The 12,900-nt window shown below is 55.1% G+C and overlaps 1 protein-coding gene across 6 annotated transcripts in view; it reads right to left on the bottom strand.

The window, feature by feature from the left end:
- LOC140399885 (ADP-ribose glycohydrolase MACROD1-like) overlaps positions 1-12,900 on the bottom strand; it is a 959,160-nt gene that overhangs the window by 583,515 nt on the left and 362,745 nt on the right. For 3 of the 6 annotated variants that reach the window (XM_072489356.1, XM_072489355.1, XM_072489353.1), the window contains one exon: positions 5,316-5,345. The exons of the other annotated variants lie outside the window; for them this stretch is intronic. In XM_072489356.1, coding sequence (XP_072345457.1) covers positions 5,316-5,345 — 30 coding nt within the window. The remainder of the gene's footprint in view (positions 1-5,315; positions 5,346-12,900) is intronic. 6 annotated transcript variants of the gene reach the window in all.

The following is a 12,900-nucleotide window of genomic DNA, read 5'->3' as shown; positions in this document are numbered from 1 at the left end:
AGCTGAGAAGCCACAGTGCCAGCCATATGTGTTCCCGTGCCACCCATAGATAAGGAAAAGAGCAATACTAATGACCTGGGAGACCCTCCCAGGTGCCATTTACGCCTGGTCAAAGTTTGTGGAAGCCAGTGCCCACCGGCTCCCCGGCGAGGTCTCCCAGGTCAGGCCGTTAGTTCCCGGGCCTCGCTTAAATATGTAAATCTGGATCTCGCCCAGCGAGGACGAGATCCAGGGGCGCGATTCTCCGACCCCCCACCGGGTCGGAGAATCACCGGGGGCCGGTGTGAATCTCGCCCCCGCCGTGTCCTGAATTCTCCGCCACCAGAGATTTGGCGGGGGCGGGATTCGCGCCGCGCCGGTCGGCGGAAATCGCGCCGGTCGGCGGGCCCACCCCCGGCGGTTCTCCGGTCCGCGATGGGCCAAAGTCCTGCCGCTGTCAACCCACGCCAGCCGGCGTGGTGTGAACCACCTTTCGAACGGCAGGACAAGGCGGCGTAGGCGGGCTCCGGGGTCCTAGGGGGGGCGCGGGGCGATCTGGCCCCGGGGGGAGGCCCCCACGGTGGCCTTGCCCGCGATCGGGGCCCACCGATCCGCGGGCGGGCCTGTGCCGTGGGGGCACTCTTTTCCTTCCGCCTTCGCCACGGTCTTCACTATGGCGGCGGCGGAAGAGACGCCCTCCACTGCGCATGCGCGGGGATGCCGTCAGCGGCCGCTGACGCTCCCGCGCATGTGCTGCCCGGCAAAGTCATTTCCACGCCAGCTGGCGGGGCACCAAAGGCCTTTCCCGCCAGTTGGCGGGGCGGAAATCAAGGTGAGGGCTCGGCCCCTCAAGATGCGGAGAATTCCGCACCTTTGGGGCGGCGCGATGCCGGACTGATTCGCGCCGTTTTTGGCGCCGGTCGGCGGACATCGCGCCGATTGCGGAGAATCCCGCCCCTGATCGCGACATCTCATGTGATCTCGTTAATTCTCGCGGGGTGTTTCGAGCGCCGCAAATCTCGCGAGAGTCAACAGCCCCATCGCATCACCAAGCCGGGCGTATACGGGCATTAAATCGCGGCCCGACATTACAATCCTGATAAGGCAATGCACCATCCGATTTATGGCAATTATGTCAAAGAACAATTCAGCACGGGAACAGGTCCTTCGGCCCTCCAAGCCTGTACCGATCATGATGCCACCCTTGGCCCAAACCCTCAGCACTTCCTTGTGCCGTGTCCCTCTATACCCACCCTATCCATGTGTTGGTCAAGATGCCTTTTGAACGCCGTTAATGTATCTGCTTCCACAGCCTCCCCTGGCAACGCGTTCCAGACACTCACTATCATGATATGCAGGCACACACACACACATACTGATATACAGACAAGCAGCTAATGAACACAGAGAACAGGACATGACCAATGAGCAGGTAGGACACTCAGGGGTGGTATCTCACTATAAAAGGCACGAGGCACTCACACTCCGCCTCTTTCCACTGATGAACATCTACTGAGTGAGTCAGGGTGTATGTACCGTATCACACCTCCGGCACATGGCTCAGAGCTAGTCTGGTCCAGTCAGACAGAGTAACCACACTTAGGTTAGCAGAGAGTCGAACTCATAGAGAACTGTGCTAACTGTGCTACTGGTTCAATAAATCAGATTGGACTAACTTCAAGGTCTGGAGTATCTTTCTGATCTAAACTGCATCCAGTTGCAGCCAGTGTTAGACCAGTGTACCTAACACGACACTCACTGCCCTCTGTGTGGAGCCTCGCACATCTCCCCTAAACTGTGCTCCATGGACCTTCAACCTATGCCCCCTGGTGACTGACCCCTCCACCCTGGGAAAGAGTGCCTGCCCATCCACTCTATCCACGCCCCTCATAATCTTGTCGACCTCTATCAGGTCACCCCTCAACCTCCGCCTTTCTAATAAAAACTGTCATTGGCAATCCAGCGTAAAATTTAATTTAGAACATATCCATCGCAAACCAGGGGCAGGATTCTCCGACCCCCCGCCGGGTCGGAGAATCGCTGGGGGCTGGCATGAATCCCGCCCCCGCCGGTTGCCGAATTCGCCGGCACCGGATATTCGGTGGGGGCGGGAATCGCGCTGCGCCGGTTGGCGGGCCCCCCCCCTCCGGCGATTCTCCGGCCCGCGATGGGCCGAGGTCCCGCCGCTGTCAACCCACGCCAGCCGGCGTGGCGTGAACCACCTTTGGGACGGCGGGGGACGGCGGCGCGGGCGGGCTCCGGGGTCCTGGGGGGGGCGCGGGGCGATCTGGCCCCGGGGGGGGTGCCCCCACGGTGGCCTGGCCCGCGATGGGGCCCACCGATCCGCGGGCGGGCCTGTGCCGTGGGGGCACTCTATTCCTTCCGCCTTCACCATGGTCTCCACCATGGCGGAGGCGGAAGAGACCCCCTCCACTGCGCATGCGCGGGGATGCCGTGAGCGGCTGCTGACTCTCCCGCGCATGCGCCGCCCGGCAAAGTCAGTTTCGCGCCAGCTGGCGGGGCACCAAAGGCCTTTCCCGCCAGCTGGTGGGGCAGAAATCAGTCCGGCGCGGGCCTAGCCCCTCAAGGTGAGGGCTCGGCCGCTCAAGATGCGGAGACTTCCGCACCTTTGGGGCGGCGCGATGCCGGACTGATTCACGCCGTGTTTGGCGCCAGTCGGCGGACATCGCGCCGATATCGGAGAATCCAGCCCCTGACATCACGCTCCAAAACATCAAACAGATATGAGGGATGAAATGTGGCGTGTTCTGACCTGGAGCTGCAAATTTAAAAGCATCTGATCAAGTTGCAAACTCCTTTCATGCAGAATGATTAATCTCTAATTATAACTCAAAAAGGGGCGGCGAGAGAATCCGAACTTTGTAACATCACGCCCTGCAATGTTCCCTGCACTCTCACCTTTAGCTTAATCTGGCCATTGAGGCCACGAGTTATAGGTATTTTTAATAAACTTTAATGCATCTTGCAGGACGCACTCACGACGATTAAGAGAAATGTTCTCAAAATTACTTTACTCTCTGAACTAAGTTAACATTATTTCACGAAACACCAGCAGGAAAAGTGGAGAGTGTACCGCACATGATTCGTAAGACGCGGTCACTTTTATTGGCCCGGTTATATGGCATGTTTGTAAAGTCATTGATATTTACATTGTTATTTACGATACATTAGTCACTTCCTGCACAAGGCGGATTAGAAAGTTCCGCTCGTTACTCAATGGAGCCACAAGCCACCAAACATAGCATTAGACAGAATACAGCACAGAAACAGTCCATTCAGCCCATCCTCTCCAGTCCTTCCTCATCTCCCCCCATCACCCTATCCGACTATTCCTTGCTCCCTCATGTGTTTATCCAGCTTCCCCCTTAAATGTATTGATGCTATTCACCTCGAGTCCCGCATTCGCCCCACTCCCTGTGGGAGCGAGTCCCACATTCTCCCCCACTCCCCGTGGGAGCGAGTCCCACATTCTCCCCACTCCCCGTGGGAGCGAGTCCCACATTCTCCCCATTCCCTGTGGGAGCGAGTCCCACATTCTCCACACTCCCCGTGGGAGCGAGTCCCACATTCTCCCCACTCCCTGTGGGAGCAAATCCCACGTTCTCCCCACTCCCTGTGGGAGCGAGTCCCACATTCTCCCCACTCCCTGTTGGAGTGAGTCCCACATTCTCCCCACTCCACTTGGGAGCGAGTCCCACATTCTCCCCACTCCCTGTCGGAGCGAGTCCCACATTCTCCCCATTCCCCGTGGGAGCGAGTCCCATATTCCCCCCACTCACTGTGGGAGTGAGTCCCACATTCTCCCCACTCCCTGTGGGAGCGAGTCCCACATTCTCCCCACAACCGTGGGAGCGAGTCCCACATTCTCCCCATTCCCTGTGGGAGCGAGTCCCACATTCTCCCCACGCCCCGTGGGAGCGAGTCCCACATTCTCCCCACTCCACTTGGGAGCGAGTCCCACATTCTCCCCACTCCCTGTCGGAGCGAGTCCCACATTCTCCCCACTCCCCGTGGGAGCGAGTCCCATATTCCCCCCACTCACTGTGGGAGTGAGTCCCACATTCTCCCCACTCCCTGTGGGAGCGAGTCCCACATTCTCCCCACAACCGTGGGAGCGAGTCCCACATTCTCCCCATTCCCTGTGGGAGCGAGTCCCACATTCTCCCCACGCCCCGTGGGAGCGAGTCCCACATTCTCCCCACTCCACTTGGGAGCGAGTCCCACATTCTCCCCACTCCCTGTCGGAGCGAGTCCCACATTCTCCCCACTCCCCGTGGGAGCGAGTCCCATATTCCCCCCACTAACTGTGGGAGTGAGTCCCACATTCTCCCCACTCCCTGTGGGAGCGAGTCCCACATTCTCCCCACTCCCCGTGGGAGCGAGTCCCACATTCTCCCCATTCCCTGTGGGAGCGAGTCCCACATTCTCCCCACGCCCCGTGGGAGCGAGTCCCACATTCTCCCCCACTCCCCGTGGGAGCGAGTCCCACATTCTCCCCACTCACTGTGGGAGCGAGTCGCACATATTCCCCACTCCCCGTGGGAGCGAGTCCCACATTCTCCCCCACTCCGCGTGGGAGTGAGTCCCACATTCCCCCCACTCCCTGTGGGAGGGAGTCCCACATGCTCCCCACTCCCTGTGGGAGCGAGTCCCACATGCTCCCCCACTCCCTGTGGGAGCGAGTCCCACATTCCCCCCACTCCCCGTGGGAGCGAGTTCCACATTCTCCCCCACTCCACGTGGGAGCGAGTCCCACATTCCCCCCACTCCCTGTGGGAGCGAGTCCCACATGCTCCCCCACTCCCTGTGGGAGCGAGACCCACATGCTCCCCCACTCCCTGTGGGAGCGAGTCCCACATTCCCCCCACTCTCTGGGTAACTAGGTTTCTCCTGAAACCCCATTGGGATTTATCCGCGACTTTCTATGATACTGATGGCGTCTTGTGTTTGGTCTGCCCCACAGGTAGAAAAGTATTCATGGCTATTCTGTCAAACCCCTTCATCACCTTAAAGACATCTATCTGGTTACATCAGTCAAAGCTCTAAAAGAGAACGTTTAATGTCGAAGGTGTACTTGGAATTATAGAGTTGCTGTGCTTGTAGTTTCTAAAGGGAATCTTCATATTAATTTCACACAGAATAGTTCTCAATACAGTCCACGGACATAGACTGCAGTGGGCCTCCATGTGACTGGCTGGTCCCATCTCATGACTTCTTTTACAGTTCAAGTCGCCCGAATTTGCCCTTCGAGGGAGGTGCCAGAAGCGTCAGATACGGCCCACTGCAGCGAGAACGATCAAATCCAGAATACTCACCTCCTCCGCCTCCCATCAGTGAGGGATTCGCTGCAAAGGAGAAGAGGGAAAAGAGAGTTAACGCACTCATCTTCGCCGAGGCACATCTCAACGCACGACACCTGCTGGAGCCCAAATTCAAATTATGATAAACGCTGGATCTAATCACTGAATTCCAATGCATAAATTTACATTGGACAAACCCATTTCCCAGTAAATAGAATTCGAGCAGCCTGAAGAACTTTCAATTATGTTCCGGACCTCATAAAAGAAAACTTTCATTCATATCTCGCCTGTCCCAATCTCGAGACGTGCTGCGGCACTTTGCAATCAATTAAGTATTCCTGAAGTCGGTGCTTTCCTGGAGGGTCGGATGACAAGCTGACACGCAATATTCTCACTAACCTCCTTGGGCTAGCATTGTCTCCTCGCCAATTTTAATCAACAGTAATAATCACAATAATGACCTTTATTGTCACAAGTGGGCTTACATTAACGCTGCAATGAAGTTACTGTGAAAATCCCCTCTTCGCCACATTCCTGCGCCTGTTCGGGTACACGGAGGGAGAATTCAGAATGTCCAATTCACCTAACAAGCACGTCTTTCGGGGCTTTGCGGGAGGAAACCGGAGCGCCCGGAGGAAACCCACGCAGACACGGGGGGAGAACGTGCAGACTCCGCGCAGACAGTGACCCAAGCCGGGAAACGAACCCGGGTGAAGTCGCAGTACTCACCACTGAACAACCATGCCGCCCCAAAAATGCAGGCGCATGGGGGTTCGTTTTACGGACGAATTGACCCAGATACAAAATGGCAGGTCGCGCAATCACAGTTTCCTTATACCGGTCGGGGTGAGGACTCGAACCAGGAGCACGGTTTCGCACAAGCAGCCTTCTGAAGTCGCCAATGCTCACATTTCCTTGTTTGACTTGACTTGGTTGTGGTGTTGGGTGTTCTAACACACAGAAGAGCCAACACAGTTGCATATGGTACAACACTTGTTTATTTAAACTTGCTATTTACAACTTGGTCTTTGCACTCTGCACGTGGGGGGCTCCCTGCTTGTGGTGTTTCAACAGCTCTTTCTTGTTTCCTTCTCCCCAGACCTACTGACCTCCAGGTGTCGTGCTCGTGCTTTTTATGTGGTTGGTGTTCTTGTCTGTGATTGGTTGTGGTGTTGTGTACTCTGATTTGCCTGTTAGTGTGTCCATCATGATGTGTGTGTTTGAATATCATGACATCCCCCCTTTTTACAAAGATATGTGCCTACGTGGTAATAAATATGATCGTGACGTGAGTGCATCTAAGAGTGTGTGTGTGTCGTGTGCAGCATGTGTCTATGACGGAACTATGTACATGGGGCGATGTCGAGTGCGTCACATGAATCCAGTTGTACCATAACATAACAGAAATTCGAACGAGAGAAGAAGAAAAAAAAATTTTGAACAGTTGTCCAGTCAGACGACATCTGGAACGATAAACAACAACAGGTTATCATGTAAAATTGTCCAACTTATTAAACATATGAACTGTATTATAAGTCCATTCTAATGGGTTTGCGACGAATTCGGGTTGACCGCCTTAAGGGTGGATCAAGAACCACCGGCTGCTGTGCAGGCATGGCCATGGGTGGCGATGGAAAGGGCGTGATGTGCGGCAGCTCCACAAAGTCATCCTCGGAAGCCTGTTGAGGATCTGGCGTGTTGTGTGGCTGTGAACGTGGAAGTCGGCGAAGGGCGCGCCGATTGCGGCGACGCACGGAACCATCCGGCATGCGAACCAGGAACGAGCGGGGAGCCACTTGTCGGAGGACTTCGGCCGGTGCTGACCAGCCACCATACGGTTGATGGACGCGTACTTTGTCTCCGGAGGACAGGGGGGGCAGGTCCGTCGCTCGTGTGTCGTACCGACCTTTCTGGCGATCACGCTGCAGTTGCATGTCCCGAAGAACCGCCTCATGGTCTGTTGTCGGTGCCAGGACGGAAGGTACCGTCGTCCTGAGGGAGCGACCCATTAGTAGCTGCGCTGGCGAGAGGCCCGTGGATAACGGGGCCGATCGATAGGCCAGCAAGGCAAGGTTAAAGTCCGATCCGGCATCAGCCGCCTTGCACAGGAGCCGCTTTGCGATGTGGACACCCTTTTCAGCCTTCCCGTTCGATTGTGGATGCAGAGGGCTGGATGTCACATGAGTGAAACCATATGCTGCGGCAAAGGACGACCATTCACGGCTGGCAAAACAAGGTCCATTGTCTGACATGACAGTCCTTGGAATGCCATGGCGAGCAAACGTTTCCTTGCAGGCCCCAATGACTGCGGACGACGTCAGATCATGGAGAGGCATGACTTCCGGGTAGTTTGAGAAGTAGTCTATAATAACAATGTAATCTCTGCCGAGCGCGTGAAATAGGTCAACACCCACCTTCGCCCAGGGGGACGTCACCATCTCGTGTGGTAGAAGTGTTTCCGGAGGTTGCGCCGGCTGAAACCTCTGACAGGTTGTGCAGTTGAGCACCATGTTGGCTATGTCTTCATTAATACCCGGCCAATATACCGCCGCCCGGGCCCTTCGTCTGCATTTTTCGACACCCAGGTGGCCTTCGTGTAGTTGACGAAGAATCATCTGGCGCACACTGTGTGGAATGACGATCCTATGCGATTTCATAAGGACCCCGTCTATATTGGTGAGATCATCTCGCACATTGTAAAACTGGGGGCACTGCCCTTTTAGCCACCCTTCCGTCATGTGGCGCATCACTCGCTGCAGCAGAGGGTCAGTCGCCGTCTCTGCGCGTATGTGGGCCAGACAAGGATCATCAGCTGGCATATTTGCTGCTGTCAGAGTCACGTGTGCCTCAATTTGACGCACGAACCCCTCCGCATCTGGTGGTGTGCTCACTGCTCGGGAAAGAGTGTCCGCCACTATGAGTTCCTTCCCCGGAGTGTAGATCAGTTCAAAATCGTACCTCCTGAGTTTGAGTAAGATGCGCTGGAGGCGAGGAGTCATGTCGTTCAGGTCTTTGTTAATGATGTTGACCAGGGGGCGGTGGTCAGTTTCGACCGTGAATCGTGGCAGGCCATACACATAGTCGTGGAACTTGTCCAGTCCAGTTAACAAGCCCAGGCATTCTTTTTCGATTTGCGCGTAGCGCTGTTCGGTAGGGGTCATGGCTCGTGAGGCATACGCAACCGGGGCCCATGATGACGTGCTGTCTTTTTGCAGGAGTACCGCTCCAATACCAGATTGGCTGGCGTCTGTTGAGATCTTTGTAGGGCGAGTCGCGTCAAAGAAGGCCAGCACTGGTGCCGTGACCAGTTTGTGCTTGAGCTCCTCCCATTCCTGCTGATGCGACTGGTGCCAGTTGAATTCCGTCGATTTTTTTACGAGATGGCGCATGTTTGTTGTATGAGAAGCCAGGTTGGGAATGAACTTCCCAAGGAAGTTGACCATGCCCAGGAATCTTAAGACAGCCTTCTTGTCAGCCGGTCGTGGCATGGCTGTGATGGCGCTAACCTTGTCTGCATCGGGACGGACCCCGGACCTTGAGATGTGGTCCCCGAGGAATTTCAGCTCCGTCTGGCCGAAAGCACACTTCGCACGGTTGAGACGCAGGCCATTTTGCCGTATGCGGGTGAAGACACGTCGAAGACGATGCATGTGTTCCTGCGGAGTGGTGGACCAAATGATGATATCGTCCACATATACACGTACCCCTTCGATGCCTTCCATCATCTGCTCCATAATGCGGTGGAATACTTCAGATGCCGAAATGATGCCGAATGGCATCCGGTTGTAGCAGAATCTGCCAAAAGGGGTGTTGAATGTGCATAGTCTTCGGCTGGCCGGGTCCAGTTGGATCTGCCAGAATCCTTTGGACGCATCCAATTTAGTGAATATGTTGGCTCGCGCCATCTCGCTGGTGAGGTCTTCTCGTTTTGGGATGGGATAGTGTTCCCGCATGATGTTGTTGTTCAGATCTTTTGGATCTATACATATACGGAGCTCGCCAGAGGGCTTCTTTACACAGACCATGGAGCTGACCCATGGCGTGGGCTCCGTGACCTTGGATAGGACCCCTTGGTCCTGAAGAATCTGCAGTTGTGCCTTGAGGCGGTCTTTGAGAGGCGCAGGAACCCTGCGAGGTGCGTGAACGACAGGGATGGCGTCCGGTCTGAGTCGAATCTTGTACGTGTGTGGCAATGTCCCCATGCCTTCAAAAACCTCCTGGTTGTGAGCGAGGAGGGAATGGAGATTCGCGTGGAACTCAGCATCCGAGAAGTCGGATATCTCATCTGGAGAGAGAGACATGATGCGCTGTACCAGGTGAAGGACCTTACACGCTTGTGCGCCCAGTAACGAGTCCTTTGATGAGCCCACAACTTCGAAGGGGAGTGTGGCCGTGTACCCCTTGTGAGTCACCTGTAGCTGGCAAGATCCTACGGACGGGATAACGTTCCCGTTATAGTCAACCATTTGAAGCCGGGATGGTGTGATGAGTGGTTTGACCTTCATGGCCTGGACTGCAGAGTAAGCAATCAGGTTGGCGGATGCGCCGGTGTCCAGACGGAAGGCGACGCGCGATCGGTTGACCGTCAGGGTGGCACACCACTCATCGTCTGGATTGATGGCATTGACCTTGTTGACATCAATGACGGCAACTCTGAAGTCATCCTGGTCATCTGCATCACTTAACTGGAAGTCTTGATGCGTGGGCTGGACGGTCCTGACTCGTGTGCGAGGTTGTCGAGGATGCGCCGGATCCATGGGTTGAGCCGCACGACAGCGGGCTGCGTAGTGGCCTATCATGGCACATCTGTTGCACTGTTGGTATTTTGCAGGACATTGCCCTTTTAAGTGTAGACCTCCACACTTGCTGCACGTCATGACGTCACGGCGTTCGTTGCGCCACTGCGCATGCGCAGTGCGATCTTGCGGTGGGCGCGCCTGCGCAGTGCGTCCCTCGTTGTGGCCGTTATTCTTGGCGCGCACCTGCGCGGGAGACCGCGAAAAGCGCGGGAAGCGGCCGCTGTCGTCCGGGCCGTGGGGCGGGAAGAAATCGACGGCCTGGATGCGTTCAACGTCGTGGGCGGCCTGGCTTGCCGATTCGACGGCTGGGGACCCCCTCCGTGCCAACTCGGACGCCTGAAATCGGGCAAAACGGCAGGTCGCATTTTCATGGAGGACACAGGCTTCCACAGCAGACGCTAAGGTGAGGCTCTTTATTTTAAGAAGCTGCTGGCGTAGGCCACTGGAGGCAACGCCAAAAACAATCTGGTCCCTGATCATGGACTCTGTGGTGGTGCCGTAACCGCAGGACTGCGCTAGAATCCGGAGGTGCGTCAAAAAGGGTTGAAAAAGCTCCTCCTTACCTTGCAGGCGTTGCTGAAAGATGTATCTTTCGAAAGTTTCGTTTACTTCAGTTTGAAAGTGCTGGTCCATTTTGAGGATGACCGTGTCATATTTGGCCTGGTTTTCGCCTTCCTCGAACACCAGTGAATTAAAGACATCATTTGGGTGGGGGCCTGCGTATAAGAGGAGCATTGCAATCTTCGAATCATCCGAGACATTCTGTTTTTCGGTGGCACGGATGTACAGGTCAAATCGCTGCCTGTAGAGCTTCCAGTTGGTGCCTAGGTTCCCCGTGACTTGCATCGGCTGCGGTTTGCCGGTGTGGTCCATGTCCAGAATGGCAGGTTGGTAGGCAGGTATCGATCCACTCCTGTACCATGTGGTGTTGGGTGTTCTAACACACAGAAGAGCCAACACAGTTGCATATGGTACAACACTTGTTTATTTAAACTTGCTATTTACAACTTGGTCTTTGCACTCTGCACGTGGGGGGCTCCCTGCTTGTGGTGTTTCAACAGCTCTTTCATGCTTCCTTCTCCCCAGACCTACTGACCTCCAGGTGTCGTGCTCGTGCTTTTTATGTGGTTGGTGTTCTTGTCTGTGATTGGTTGTGGTGTTGTGTACTCTGATTTGCCTGTTAGTGTGTCCATCATGATGTGTGTGTTTGAATATCATGACATTGGTCAGCGAAAGTCCCAGCGGTTAGCAACGAGTGGCGCAATTATCAAATGTCCGAACTGTAAGAAGTCTCACAACACCAGGTCCAACAGGTTTGTTTGGAATCACTAGCTTTAGGAGCGCAGCACGGTAGCAGTAGTGGTCAGCACAGTTGCTTCACAGCTCCAGGGTCCCGGGTTCGATTCCCGGGCTTGGGTCACTGTCTGTGCGGAGTCTGCACGTTCTCCCCCCCCCCCCCCCGCCCGTGCCTGCGTGGGTTTCCTCCGGGTACTCCGGTTTCATCCCACGGTCCAAAGATGTGCGGGTTAGGTGGATTGGCCAAATTGCCCTTAGTGTCCAGAAAGGTGAAGGTGGGGTTACTGGGTTAAGGGGATAGGGTGGAGGTGTGGGCTTAAGTAGGATGCTCTTTCCAAGGGCCAGTGCAGACTCTTCTGCACTGTAAATTCTGTGATTCCCACAAGCCCCGAAAGACGCGCTTGTCGGGTGAATTGGACATTCTGAATTCTCCCTCCGTGTACCCGAACAGGCGCCGGAATGTGGCGACGAGGGGATTTTCACAGTAACTTCATTGCAGTGTTAATGTAAGCAGTGTTAATGTAAGCCGACTTGTGACAGTAATAAAGATTATTATTATAATCCCATTTGTCAGCACTCGGCCCATGGCCTTGAACGTTGTGACGAGCCAAGTGCTCATCTGGGTACTTTTTAAAGGATGTGAGGCAACCCGCCTCTACCCCCCCTCCCAGGCCGTGCGATCCACGTCGATAAACAGCCAATGGGAATAAACTGGTGGATGTGATTTCACTTTTTTCGAACTTTACTGCGAGTCCTCAGCGCCGTAGTCCCAGTGCTAACCACTGCGCCACCGTGCTGCTCCCTGTCAAATATTAATAAACAGGGAACTAATACAACATCCCAGTCATTCCCAGCTCACCAGAGAAGAATCACTTCTCCCAGCTACGACAGGTCGAAAAACCTTGGCGTCCTTCGACAGTCAGTCCACCCAGTCAGTGTGTTCCTTTTATTAAATAAATTTAGGGTACGCAATAAATGTTTTCCAATTAAGGGGTAATTTATTGAGGCCAATCCACCTACCCGGCACATCTTTGGCTTGTGGGGGTGAGACCCACGCAGACACGGGGGGAATGTGCAAACTCCACACGGACAGTGACCCAGAGCCGGGATCGAACCCGGGACCTCGGCGCCGTGAGGCAGCAGGGCTAACCCACTGCGCCACCCTGCCGCCCCAGTCAGTGTATTCCTGGACATGACAATTGCCAACAAGGTACACCTTGGTTCCCCCCCCTTCCGTTCCTTAAATCTTCAAGAGCCCGGTCTGTTTTGTTGCCTTGCCTTCGACTGGTAACCGAACCTTCCCCGCGGAGCACTTGCAGACCTGGAAGGGAGAGGGAGCCGTTTAACGTTTCTCTGCGAGCAGCCACAAGGTCACGGAGCTCGCGAAGAGCGTGATGCGGTTAATGTGGGGGAAAATCCGACCCATTCCATTTGTGAATTACCAGAAGATACCTACTTGGTGGCGCTTTTACAAATTTGATTAAAGCCTTCGTACGGGAATGAAT

This window comes from Scyliorhinus torazame, chromosome 24, assembly GCF_047496885.1.
Source record: "Scyliorhinus torazame isolate Kashiwa2021f chromosome 24, sScyTor2.1, whole genome shotgun sequence".
Lineage (NCBI taxonomy): Eukaryota > Metazoa > Chordata > Chondrichthyes > Carcharhiniformes > Scyliorhinidae > Scyliorhinus > Scyliorhinus torazame.
This window is presented reverse-complemented; position numbering and strand designations above follow the sequence as displayed.